Source organism: Giraffa tippelskirchi, chromosome 1, assembly GCF_054371585.1.
Source record: "Giraffa tippelskirchi isolate mGirTip1 chromosome 1, T2T-mGirTip1v1.2.pri, whole genome shotgun sequence".
Lineage (NCBI taxonomy): Eukaryota > Metazoa > Chordata > Mammalia > Artiodactyla > Giraffidae > Giraffa > Giraffa tippelskirchi.
The window spans coordinates 80,918,893-80,932,882 of NC_137275.1; the positions used below are offsets into that span (position 1 = coordinate 80,918,893).

Below are 13,990 nucleotides of genomic sequence, written 5' to 3' on the forward strand. Positions count from 1 at the left end.
ATAAAATTTCTTAAAGACATTTATATGAATTAGATCTCTGAATTTGGCTCATTTTTGGAAATTATAGAGGGACTTCACTAAATAAACATATTTACTTTCTTATGTCTTAATTTCCCCAAATTTAACTGAAGTATCTTTTATTTCTGGTTTTGTGATAAAGACGAGGTACTTTCACAATTCAGGGACCAGTAGTTTGTCATCTATTATGGCAGTTCTCAAAAAATGATTCATAAGGATAGTAATAAGATTTATTATTAACATTTTCACTGATGATACAAAAGAGAAATAGTGGTTAGAACTGTTGATAGAACCTTAGCACAAATGAAGACGGGACATCAAACTGTACTTATATTCCTGACTGATGTATTCAGAGTAAAAACAAACCATCAGACACGCCAACTAACCAAACACCCAACACCAAGCAAAAAGCTTTATTATTATTCAATAATACCTTGATTAGATAATATCCTGAATGAAACTGTTAAAATTATGATGTTTATTAAATTCCGGCCTCTGAGTGTATTTCTTTTTAATATTCTGTGTGACAAAGTGTGAAGAATACATCAAGAAATTCTTCAGCATACTGAAGATTAATGGTTACTCGACGACTTTTTTCATGAAAGGCAATTTTTACTATAAAGAATGACTGACAGACAAACTGTGGTTCTTTAGGCATGGGTATTTGCAGATGTATTCTCAAAAATGAACAAAGTGAGCCTCTCACTTCAGGGAAAACGACTGACAGTATTTATTGCTAATGATCAAATTCGAACTTTCAAACACAATTCAGGTTCTGGAAAGCTTGCATCCACAGGATTGATCTGCATAACTGAGTGAACCAAGATTTTTTTCTCTAGACAACTGGTGCCCATTGTTTCATCTTCATGCGTGTATAAAAATCTTTTCAAAGTGTATGACAGTAGATTTTAATTTATCAGATTATGAAAATTTCATTGATAGGGTTTCACACTCGAATCTAACTTTGAAGAGATGTCTACTTGTCCAGTGTTTGTGTAGTACCCCAAAATAACCACTGTTATGAAAAAAGTCTGCTAAAGTATAGGTCTTTTTCCAACTATGTATCTGTGGCCATACATTCTTCGTGTATGTCAGACACAATATATTGCAATAGATATAATTCAGAAGCAAATACCCAGTTTCTTAAGTTCAACATTAAAGAGATTTGCAAAAATGTGAAACAGTACTACATTTTTCATTTTTCTGAAAGCATGTTAAATGGGTTCCCAGGTGGCACTAGTGATAAAGAACTCATCTGGAGATGCAGGAGACATAAAAGACACAGGTTTGATCCCTAGGTTGGGAAGATTCCCTGGAGAAGGGCATGGCAACCCACTCTGGCATTCTTGCCTAGAGAATCCCATGGACAGAGGAGCCTGGCAGGTTACAGTCCATAGAGTTGCACAGAGTTGGACATGACTGAAGCGACTTAGCTTGCACACATACATATTTAAAAACTGTTCAGTTTTAATTGCTAATTTAGTAAATGATAGCTATTATCCATATAAATAAAAATATGATGTTCTTAATAATTTTTAATTAGGGAAAAGAATCTTGAGAGCAAAACATTTGTGAACTGCTGTCTAGAGGAGTCATTGCTTTTCAAAGTCACAGAGCCAAGAGTTTACCTCCCACCTTTGTCTGCTGCTCATTTGTTTGTTTTCAGAAAAATAACCTCTCCAAGCCCTAGTCCCCTCATGTATAAAGTGAGCATTTTGAGGATTATATTATATGAGATTTATCAACACATAATTGGGGATAGATAAATGCTTTTTTTAATTAAATACTTAATCCCCTTGAGACTCCTTGAAGTGGAAGTCCTGTTACTATGAAGTGTTTGAGATTTTAAAAAAAGTTAAGAACTGACCTAAGGTCACACAGCTAATACAAGGCAGCTAATACTGGGGTTCTTATATTTTATTAATATAGTATTCAATACCCTCTTTTTAGGCTATAGATGCGAAAAAGAATGTGTATCAACAATGTGAAAGTTATGTGGAACCATACTATGTCTGAAGTAGGAGGGAGGTTAGAAAACACATTTTCCTACCATCTCCTCTTACTGATAAGGACATTCAGGGCACACAAATATATCATAGTGACCCCTGAATTGCTTTGAACCTGAAAGTATTTTTAACATAATTTTTATCATCCTTTCTTACCTCCCATTCTTCTTTGCTTGGCCGGACTAAAAGAACTCAATTATCTTTGGCAAGAACTATTCTTACCATCCCACACAGATGCCGATGAAAACAAAAGCACACAAAAATAAGAAGACAGAAAGGATATGATAAATAACCATAACCTTCTGTGTCTACTGGCTGATCTGTTTTTATTTTGTTCATTACTTTGATTTTTTTAAACCTTGAGAACTCAGTATTTGTTGGAAATTTAGCTGAAGTCATTTAAGAAGGGGATGTTTGGGGAGACTTGACACTGTAATAAAAAAGACAGAAGGAACTGGCCGTGTTTGGAACAGGGGATTGTATCTGCCAGTCAGCGCCAGACAACCCATCCCCGCAGAACAGGCTGATAAGACTCCTGGTTAACACTCATTTGTTGATTTTTAGAGAGGAAGGCACAGTTCTCTACTACACATGCTAATGCTTCTCCCTATCCTCACCCACAACCCATTGATACCTTATGGACGCTGGCATTAAGGCTGGGTGCTGCCACTTTATTATGTTAATCCTTTCTCTGTTTCTTCATAATTTGCTCCCTTTTTACTATTACTTCATAGAATTGAAAACATGAATTTAATAGACTGTATCAGAGTAAAATCCAGCCTTTATTTAAACACCACTTGTATAAATAATCAGCTCAAGGGAAGTGAAAGTTATTTCCAGGCTATTCTATGTGTTAGTTTACTTTTAGAAAATCCCTACTGCCATTCGGTTTGGGCTGTTTGTCCTGTCACCTTTCCCCTTTCTCTAATATAATGCAATCTCCTTTCAAATTTATTCAAATTCCTTTTTCAGTAAACTCATTAATGCAAGCCCACAAGTGTACATAATTTAGTATGCATGTAATATTCTCTAAGTATGTAAAGATATACATCAGCCTTAAAAAATCTGCCTGAAAGTAGATAGGTGAAGTCAGGGGCATCCATGAATACAGCCATATTTATTAAATAAAGTACGTGTACTTGTTATAAATGATTTTCTGTACTTGTTGCCAGATGGACTTGGGGTGATTTTTATTCCTCCTGTCCATGACTAGTTATGAGGTTAGGCGGTGGGAGGTGAGATGCTCTTTTTCCAAATTGTTTATTGAGTTAGGGGAGAACTGGAAGTAGTTAGTGATAGAACATGTAGTATTTTGGAATATTTGGGTCACCAGAGCAACCAGAGCAACTGCTTCTTTCTGCGCAGATTCTTTTCTTTAGAAACACCCACTGTCACTCTCTCTGTTACCCATCCAGGGAATGCGGTCATGGGAAAAGCAGTCACCGTGCGGCATTGCTATGTTATGGTGTTGACTCAGGGTCATTTCCTTCACATTGAGTTTCTAATCTAGACAGGTGTGTTTGGCTGAGTCTTTTCTTGTGATCTAATTCATTCATTGGTATTCCTTCCACAAACATATCCTGAGAACCTATGTTTACTGTCTATGCCTTATTTGGTCAGTCATCACTGGGCCGGTTTTCCAAACAAAACTTTCTGGACATTCTGGAGATGTCCAAGTTGATAGCAAAACTCAGGCTAGAAATCACAATTCCTTCACCTGTTTGGAATCTAGTTATCCTATTATACGTGTGACTTGCCCTATTGTAAGATGAGTTGGTGCTTGGTTACATGTTTTGCATATAAGTTACTACATTTTGATATAATGGCACAAGCATCAGCATCTCAGGTTTTCCTCTCAGGGCTCCTTTGCACTTTCTTCCCAATATACTCATTTTCTCTTTGTCCTAAAATCCTTTTCCAGCTGGGCTGATCTAGCCTGGGAAAACTGCTCTTTGTTCATCACCCAGGAAGGAACAGATGAAGGCAAACCATCCTCTGTGAGAAACTGGTCTCGGCTGTGCCTCTGGGTGTGTGAGAAGAGACGGGACCCAACAGACAAATGGCAGAGTGGCTCCCCTGAGAGGACAAGTGAGGATGAAAGCTCCAAGTTAGGATGTGTGTGTTGAGTGGAGGGGGCAAATAGACATTTCACACCTGGTGTTTCCTGTCTTCTCAGTGGGAATGGGAGGGAAGAAAGGAGACATCTGGATCTTCAAGAACAGTGACGTTTTTGAGAAGCCATTGTGGGTTGGGAGATAAGAAGTGAGGCTGGAAGGTAGGAAAGAGTCTCACATTTTTTTAGACAGGACTGTTCTGCACATACACTCGAGTGGAGGGCCCCTGCCATTGTTTCACCCGTGCATTGTAGAATATTAGTGGTGAAGGCCTCAGGGTTTGCTGCTACTGAGAAGAGAAGTAAAGCTGAGAAACTTGGCTTGTGTAGATATGCAATTTAAAAGCACATTCATCAGCCACTGCCGGTTCTGCTGCAGAAGTGGAGAGTGCCCCGTGCATCCTGCTCTGAGCATCAGCTCTTGGTCCGACTCAGACCCTGGGTGATAGACTGAGGAAAGAGAAAATGCTCTAAAAGTTTCTGTTTTTTGATTATTGCCTGGAGGAGGGTGTTCAGTAGTGAGACCTTGTTTGAGGTTTGGAAAAATACTAGGGATACCTGGCAAGAAGATACAAGTTTTATGGTAATAATTTGCTACTTGTGTATCTTCATTGTGAACATACTTGTAGGATGTATGTGTGTATATGTGTGTGAGAGAAAAGAAAAGTTGCATAAAATAGTAAATCTTTGGAATGAATGTTTATATGATTGATATGATTTTTTTAAAGTCTAAATTGATATGTTTGCTTCTCAATCATTAATAAAATCAGAAATCTACGACTATTAAGTCTCTACTGGTAGGTAGAATTTTTCTGATCTTGATTCATTTAATAGTAAGAATTTCCTTCTAGTTACTAAAAAAGATTACGAACATGTCACACTTAAGTTGCTGTTTGAGTTTAATATAAGTTTTGAATGGCTAACTACAGTTTTTTGTTTTTAACACAGGCACTGGTAGTTTCAGAATTAAAATACTGTTTCCATCTTTCTGTCTCAGGCGGTTTCCTCAAGACCAGGTGGCTATTAATGTGAATCAGTTTTTCTTAAGCATTTGTTACTGATATCCTAATGTTTGGTTTTTTTGTGGGTTGTCATAGTTTTCATGATGTGACAAAAACTTAATGTTTATTGGTATCAAATATTTTATTGTTGTTCAGCCTGCTGAATTGTCAGTGAAGTAGAACAGAAGAGGTGATATTGAAGAGAACATTAAAGGTTTGCTAAGAGGTGGCAATAAATGTGATATTACTAGCAGAAATGCTTTTGAACAATACTGCTAAGGAATAGGTCTAATGAGATTTGGGATGTTTTTTAAAATTAATCAGCATTAGTGTGATGTTCTTTCAGGGAGCGTTTGTAATGCCCACAAGAATGTGTCAGTGGAGTGATCAGATTCCAGGCGAACCTTCAGTTGCTTTCAGTAGTTGACATAACACACACCTGTGTGTTCTCTTCTCTGACCTCAAAATTGTTTTGAAAAACTTCTGACATCTGGAAGTGTGAAAAAGAGCAGATTTTGATTTGTTTTCTGACAAGTGGGAAGAATAATTTCTAAATGTAGTATGTTTCACTTGCATATGGTACTTGGCAGAAAGCGCCATGTTTATCTCATAGCCTTCTAATCAAGTATGGAATAAAACCTCTGAGTTACATGATAGATTGATATTTTTCTTGCAGCATTTTAACATGCTAGAGATGGAAATATGTATATACATACATATTTACATAATATAAATGTAGATAAATGAACAGTTGCACTCAGTTGTATTTCTTTTTCTTGGAAGGAGTCATTTAAAAATTTTCTATCAAAACAAATTGTGAATAGGAATAGTGCTGATAAGAAAACTGACTCAGTTCAACTTTACCTTTTACATAGTGACAGGTAAAGCTCTCCTTGATAACATGTATTTGCTCAGCCTCAGTATTACCGTAAATGCTGTCACTTAAAAGAAAATATCAAGTATCAATAAATTTTCTTTGAACTCAAGCTACTCTGCAGTAACTTTGGTAACTGAATCAGTTGGTCTTTTAAAATATATGCTCTATGTTTTATATATTATATTATAAAATAAAGTGCTCAATGATTTTGTATGCTCTGGTATCCTAGATTCATTTTTATTAAATCTGCAGATTTTTCTTTTCACAATTAAGCTTCACTTGGTTTGGCATGAGCAGCTTATTCTTTGCAATCTATTTAATTGAATAGCTTCTGCTGTTTATCCTAAAATGCAGATAAATGGCTTTCAGCACACTGTTTATAGTTTAATAGTTCCTGAAGTGAGTCAACATTATCTGCTAGCGTCTACATGTCATAACTAATGATCTCTCTGCTTATACTTTCTTGCTGGTGAGGAGACACTGAACTCTACAGAGGGGAAAGCCCTGAACACTTGGGGGTGGGGGGCTTATTTGGGATGGCGCCTATTGAACAGCTTTTTCCCCTCCTTATTGGTATGAAATGGGAAGAGAAATATTTCCTTTATCATGATTTCAGCTGCACAAAAGCGATCACAAGGTCCTGTATTCTAAGGACTGGGATGTAGCTAGGATGTAGCTACTAGAGGGATTTGTTTTATTCCAGATTATCAATTAATAATTAGCACAATTTTGATCCTTTCCTGGCCAGGCTGTTTGATATGACGGTAGAGAAGGAGAACCACCAGAAATTTTTCATGTTACCACCAAATAGTTACTGTGGTTTCCATGATGAAAGCAAATAGTTTTTTGTCTGCTAAGAAATATGAGAAGAAAATAAGTAACCTTCACTGTTGAAAATAAATAACCATCATTTATCACAAGTGAGGTCTATTCATTCTGAAAGAACCTCATGCTCTTTCTTTAAGGAAAAAAACAAAACAAAAGTCAATGAGATTTCACTCCTACTAAGGATAGCAGGCTTGATAGCTGTTACAGTTAAAGCTGACAAAGTTTTGCCAATCTCTGATTCATTAAATTATGAGAGTTCTTGCCTCCTATACTGAATATCTGAGTTTTTAGGTGGGGAATAGGACCTTCTGTAGGTGAACTTAGAGAAAGATTTCTTAATAACTGAAGAACAAATTCTTTAATGTTGGTAAAATATTTTGCTTGATCTTAAATATTCTTTGTCAAAGTGGGAAACTTTCTAACTGGTCATTTAAAATAGCTACTGTCCTTTTCTCCTATACTAATGTTATTACTTATTGTTGGGAGTATTTTGGTCATTTAAATAAAACATGAGTAAGTATATATTTTTTATTACTCTGATACTGAAATTTAAAATCATATGCCAATTTATCAAAATATTTCAGGGTGAAAAAAAACATTAGACAGAGAGATATATCTGCCTTTTGTTGGTGTGGTTGAGAATAACCATATTTGTGAGAGAGAGTTACTTGTAGCATCTTAGATTCAGGGGTTTTTTTGGGGGGTTGGTTATCTTGAGATACCATATTGATAATTATTTTAAAAAGGAGAAAGGAAACATTTTTGCTTTAGAATATGATGTATGGGCAGGTAATTTTTGGCATCATTGAGGAGTTACAAGTTGGATAAAGAACTACAGAGAAGGAAAATTTAAAGGTAAGATCAGACTTTTCAAAACCTGACCACTTAGTCTGCTAGGCTTTATACAACTACAAAATGTAAAAAGTAAGATTGCTTTTGAAGAATGTTTTGAAAACTGAAGCCATTTGTTTATTGAAAGAGGGAAAACTTGAGAAACATCAGGCCAGAATGTTCTGATGTATGTCATACCCAGATTTAAAATAACAAAATCATTACAATAACATAGTCTCAATTCAGATCTTTCCTTGGTGTTTCTGCTCAAACATCAATAAGGCTTTTGCCTTTGGCAACCTTATCCCAAAAAGTCGAACAAAGCTGATGGTGGTTCAGAATCTCAATACTATTTTAATGGTCAGTTAAGTATAATTTCAGAAAAAAAAAAATTTTTGTCTTAAAACATCGGTAGTCTATATATATTTTTTGCTAGTCATATAAGTACCCAGAGCCTAATTCAGTCTTATTGTTTAGTTCAGATGCACATACCAGAGTATGGGAGTAGTTAGGAAAATCTTAATACAACGTTTTGTGGCATATTACCTAAACCTTGGTCCTTCTCCAGTTAGTCTCACAGTGTTATCTGGAAATTTAATTGCAGTATTATCTTTAACATTGTTGTCCAAATATAAAGGAAAGCTCTAAGACTCGTTAGATTCTAATGAGAGAGAATGCTTTTATGCTTTGACTCTATTACTCCCAATATATGTCATATGGAATTTTTCTAGTATTTTTATATACTGCTTTTTTAGTAGGTAATTAGTGTCTAATTAATCAAAACAAAAAAATATTGTTAAACATTTTAGTGTATACTTTACATGTAAAATTTTAAATATATGTATTTTCTTCATTTCAACTCTTTTTGTATATATAAAGGAATGTTTTGTTTTTTAACCATCTGCTACTAGGAAAGGGTGTGTGGTTTTGGGTAGTTTTTAGATTATTTAAAATGGCATGGACACTGGCCTAGGGGACAGATGGTTTTGTGTTTATATAGAGTGTAAATGGAAAAATAGTGAAAATTTTGGTATGAGTGAATGGACAGCAGCCCTTTTATGACAAAAGAACAATAACAGAAAAAATAACTTTTATTCACTCTCCTGGATTAGATTTTAAGGTTTATGAGTTAGTGGGTGTTTCTTCTTCACCTCTATGAAATCAGAGTGCTTTGTAGATAGCTTTGTGTATGATAAATATTTCTTAAACCAATTTAGACTTGCTAGCAATTTAATGCTGGTTAAAATAAATATTTTATGCTGTTTTAAGACACACATGATGAATAAGATAGTTGTGTTTCAAATACAAATTTTATATAAAAAATGAGTCAAGTCCAGTGATATGGTGGACTTAATAAAAAGATAAAATTAATGGTAATCATTTGGTTTCAGTTTTGCCAACAAAAGGAGTTAGACATCTAGAATAGGTAAACCTCTTTAAAGAAATATTTTTAAATGTTTGTGTAGCTGATCAATTTGTGAAATTATGATTATTTTAAAATAAACCCACAAGTTACATGTTGATGTACCGTTCTAAATGTCAAAAGGATAATGTCAAAAATAGATTTCTAGATACTTGAATGTTGTATGTTTTTCTGCCTTGTGTATAATCAGAGGCAGCTTTGAACCATTTGGAAATGTTACATAATACACTGTGGTCAATGACTTTTTTCTTTTCTTTTTATTTATTTTTTTGATTCTAAGGTTTCCTTTCTGTTTCACCTTTCCACTGTCATATGCCATGTATCTTGAACATAGCTCAGTGCCTGACCAGAATGATCTCTCTTGCCAGCTCATAATCAAAGGGAGTACTGAGAAAAACAGCTGAGCTGTATTAGGCAACCACCGTCTGGACTGCATTTCTTAACTGGTGAATAACATATCACAGGTGCAGGATTAGAGCTGCCTATGGTGCTGGGCTCTTTAGTGGGCGCCTCTAGCAGTTCTGTGCATCCTCCTCATGTCTCATCCCAGGGAACCTGGCAACGATCTTAGCAAGCGTACAGAAATCACGAGTGAGTAGTGGGAGATGCTTTTTATCTTACAGAGGCTGTTTATCCCCCTCTAGAAATGTAAGCCAGGCCAGTTAAGATGCTTCTGGCACACACAAAAGAGATGATGGAACTTAGACCTTCTTGGCATAGAGGGTGGAGAACAGGACAATTCAGGGGGTTCAAAAATTTTGTGCATGAAAGTTACTGTACATGGCAAGAAGATAGTTTAGCTTAGCTGTCCCTGCAGTGTATGATTGAGGTTACTTTTAAACTGCTAAATATCTTGCATATATTATTTTAACTTCTGTGTCATCTGTGTGGTTGAAGTGGGGACCTGTGTTTGCCCTTACACATTTTCCAGTACCGTCATGGTTAAAATCAAGTGTTAGGGCTGTGTAAAGTCTTTGTGGTATAATTTGTAGTTTTTGACAAAGTCTTTTGCTATCTGTGACATGTAAGTCTCAATTCATAGATTATAGAAGTCTAAGTTACTTTCTTGCAAGTATGATATTTACAATATAAAAATATTTTAAAGTATAAATTAATGATTTAAATATTAGAAGGAATCAGTGTTTTGAAGATTTAGTTTCTAAATCATTTACTTTAATCAGGAAGGTTATAAATTGTTCTACAGTAAAGTATACAGTCAGAGAATCTAAGGCAAGTATATTTTAGTAATTCATGTCATTTTTGCCATCTTAGAAAACTTTTCTATGAATCATAACACATAATTGTAAACAGAGCCATGTAAACAGCACTGCAGGTTTTGTATGGTTGTTTCTTTAGTTTTTCCATTTAAACTCCATATAATAGCTTTCTAATATTCAGATTTTGTTTTAATTCATTTTGCTGCTGGTTATCATTATTCTATGTTGTTTCATCGTAGACCTTTAAACTCATTGGTGATGATAACAGTTAATATTAGTGTATTGTAAGTTAAGTTTTAAAATATACATGTTCTATTTTATGCCTTAAACATTTAAACATTTGAAATAGCGATATATTTGCATTTTTAAGGTCAGTAAACTCCTCACTAAAGTATCCTTGAACCATTATCCAGTTAGAGGATACAGAAAGGATTAGAATCAGAGAGAGATCCTAAATGCTTTCCAGGTTTTTTCTTTGGGGAAGAAGAATAGCATGAACCTGGTGATTTGGTTTCTGATCTGTCTGGCTTCATTGTCACTTCTCTTCTTTACATAGATGTCTGTTCAAAGTAGTTTTACACATCAAGCTGCCTTGGGAGTGCTTTGCAAAGCTGTGGAGTAACTTTTGCTGTGATGGCAAGTAAAACATCCACTTTGATTAGCTTCAGAACTCTGTAAAACAGAGCATTGATAGAAACATCACCGAATAAAACCATAGCTCCTGGCTTGGCAGTCTGCCATGTTCTGGTTGACATTATTGTCAAAGAGGCTGTGGTTCAGTTTCTTTTCCAAAAATGTGGATTTGAACAGACACACTAAGTATTTTAAAATAGATATTTTTGACCTTTAAAATGATTATATTAGCTGTGATTATGCTTTTTCTATGAATATAGATTCAGTTTGATGTTAAACTATCTTTAAACATGGTGGTTACTTGCTTGTAAAGTTTATTATTTCTTATATTGACATTTTTATTAAGATACTTGTAATCATGTTGTGTTTTAGAGTATTTTCAAAAGTTTTTAATATCTGTGAACATTTTGGTTGAGCTTCTCAAAACTCAGTTCAGTTCAGTTGCTCAGTCGTGTCCGACTCTCTGTGACCCAATGAATCGCAGCACACCAGGCCTCCCTGTCCATTACCAACTCCCAGAGTTTACTCAAACTCATGTCCATTGAGTCAGTGATGCCATCCAGCCATCTCATTCTCAAAACTCAAAAGCATTAAAACCTGAGGGAAAGGTAGCTACTATTTTACCCTTAAAGAATATAAATGTGATGTCCAAAGAACTATAACCCCTATTATAATCAATTATGATGCTAATTTGGGCTCATAACTCTATATTAGTTACCTGGAAAACAAATAAATGTGCATGTTGTATGATCCCATTTATGTAATATTTCATTTTTTTATGATTTGATCAACTCATAGCATCTCAGAATATAAAGCACTTGAATTATTGAAGTTTTCACTTTTTACCCAGATGTTGTAGGGTTTCTGGGCAGAGCTTGCATGATATAAAATGTTGAGAACATGATTATCTTACAGAAGCTGAGTAATGTGGTGATATGGATGTGTTAAGTATGGTGAAGAGAGAAACAATTGCCAGCAAATGGAAACATTTATAACAAGATATTTTATTATAAAGGCCCTGGTTTCTAGAGTGGTCCAGAATGTCTCTAACATTGTAAAACTAATGTGTTTTTCTTACCCTATTCAGTAGTGTCAACAATGAACCACTGAAATCAAACAGCGGTCAGAATCCCTGGTTTTGGTGCTCATGTTTTCCATAAAAGTTATTGGTTGATTACTGCCACTCCTGGTCATCTTCCCTCCTGTGTCCTCTACTTGAGACTTAGTTATATTTGACAATTCTGTGTGGCATTATGACATCCATTTTATTGTTTGCATGCACTGTTTTTGGTTTTCCATATGTAGTTGATTCGTCTCACTATGTTCCACATGCAGTCGATTTGTCTCACCAGCAAGATGGCTCTGTTGCTGAAGGTACTTCCAGTGCTTTTGGCCGTTGTGTTATGTAGATGGAATGAATTTAGTGATTCATTTTTACCACAGGGAAAAAAGAAAATGAGTAACAATGTATTAGCCACGAACAAACTATCCCTGTTTCTTAAACCAAAAAGCTCAATATTTTTATAGACTTTTTGTGCACAGTGATGAACCTAAAAAGGCAGTTAATGGAAATAACATAAAAGAAAGGGGAATTAAAGAAAAAGAGAGAAATCAGGATGAGAAAAAGGATGGGGAAAGAAGAAAAGGAAGAGAAGTAGAAACATTTAGGAAATGAAACCTTAGAGAAAAGGAACAAAAACCATTGAGTGAGGGAAAGAGAAAAATATGAAGAACAAAAGCAAAAAAAAAAAAAAGACAAAAACAGCAGCTTTAGCAGCACAGATAACTGGCAATTTACAATTATTCACTCTTAGTATGTGCAGGGAACTGTGATGGGTGCTTTCTTTGAAATAGCTCATCCAGTTCTCATAGCAAGCCAGTGTGTGCTGGCACTTTCCACAGCCTCTGTTAGGGACGTTAAGTGACTCGCTAAGGCCACGGAGCAAGGCAATAGCTAAGCCGGGTTTGAACTGTTTTATCCTGTATCCTGGTCAAGTCTGAGTCCACTGCTTGGTGACCACACATGACATGGTTTCTCACTTGGCATTCCATGCCCTTCTATAGCATGCTAGCCCCTGGACTCACCACCAACAAGCTTCCCTTGTCCCTCTCTCCTATGACTTCTGAGACTCTTGAAGGAGAAGGAAACTCCTGAGCAGTTAACATCACTATTAATAATTGAAAGTCTACTCTTTCTTTATAATGCGTGAGATTTTGCTTTGATATTTTTGAATCTAAGTTGCATTTATATTTTTTTTTTCAAGAGTTTAGGCACATATTCCAACTTTTTATTAATAATTGAGTTTCATGTTGTTTATATATATTTTTCTAAGTTCTGTTGCAAACAGCATAGAAAGCTTGTTTGAAAATGTCTTGGTGTGAAAGAGAGTTAGGCAATGAAAATTGAAGTCAGGACTTCTGAATTGAATATGCTTGTTAGATAGTAAATTAAATTATTAAATTGAGTTAAATGATTCAAAGCTTAGGTGATAAAAATAAGTTTATCTATTTAAACCCACTATTCAGGATCACTAAAGCTTTAAAATTAATATTATTTTCAAACTCTGATTCACATTTTATTCCTGTGTATTATAGTTTTTTGTTTTTAATCAGTATACCCTTTAAAACAGTTTTGGTTGAGAAAGGAAATGGGCATTGATTCATATTATTTATTATCATAGCAGTGTGGATAATGGTAGAATGGATCATTCTCAAAGCACTACTGGACAGTTCAGTGCTTTCGTATTTTCTTCCACGAATCTTTTTACCCAAGATACTTGAAGCACAAACTTGTATGATATGAATTTCAGTTTCTCTTCTTGCTCCGGCCTGCCCTCTGGTGAAGATGAGGTAGAACAGAAAAGACACTCAAAATTTTGTTAATTTTTGAGATATTTGGAGATCTAAAAACTAAAAAAAAAAAAAGAAAATGAGAGCAAAATAGATTACTAGTAGATTCTGTGGCACCAGATAATTATATGTCATCTTTAAATGAATTTTGAAGAGTCACAGCTCTTTCTTAGTACACTGCATATTTGAGATT

The 13,990-nt window shown here is 35.0% G+C and overlaps 1 protein-coding gene across 17 annotated transcripts in view; it reads left to right on the forward strand.

Annotated features, from left to right (window-relative positions):
* Positions 1-13,990, forward strand: part of BMPR1B (bone morphogenetic protein receptor type 1B) — a 420,588-nt gene that overhangs the window by 347,634 nt on the left and 58,964 nt on the right. Inside the window, exon 1 of one of the 17 annotated variants that reach the window (XM_081595545.1) lies at positions 9,469-9,688. The exons of the other annotated variants lie outside the window; for them this stretch is intronic. Within the exon in view, the coding sequence (XP_081451671.1) occupies positions 9,634-9,688 (55 nt within the window). The 5' untranslated portion in view covers positions 9,469-9,633. Of the gene's footprint in view, positions 1-9,468; positions 9,689-13,990 lie in introns of those variants that run through there. 17 annotated transcript variants of the gene reach the window in all.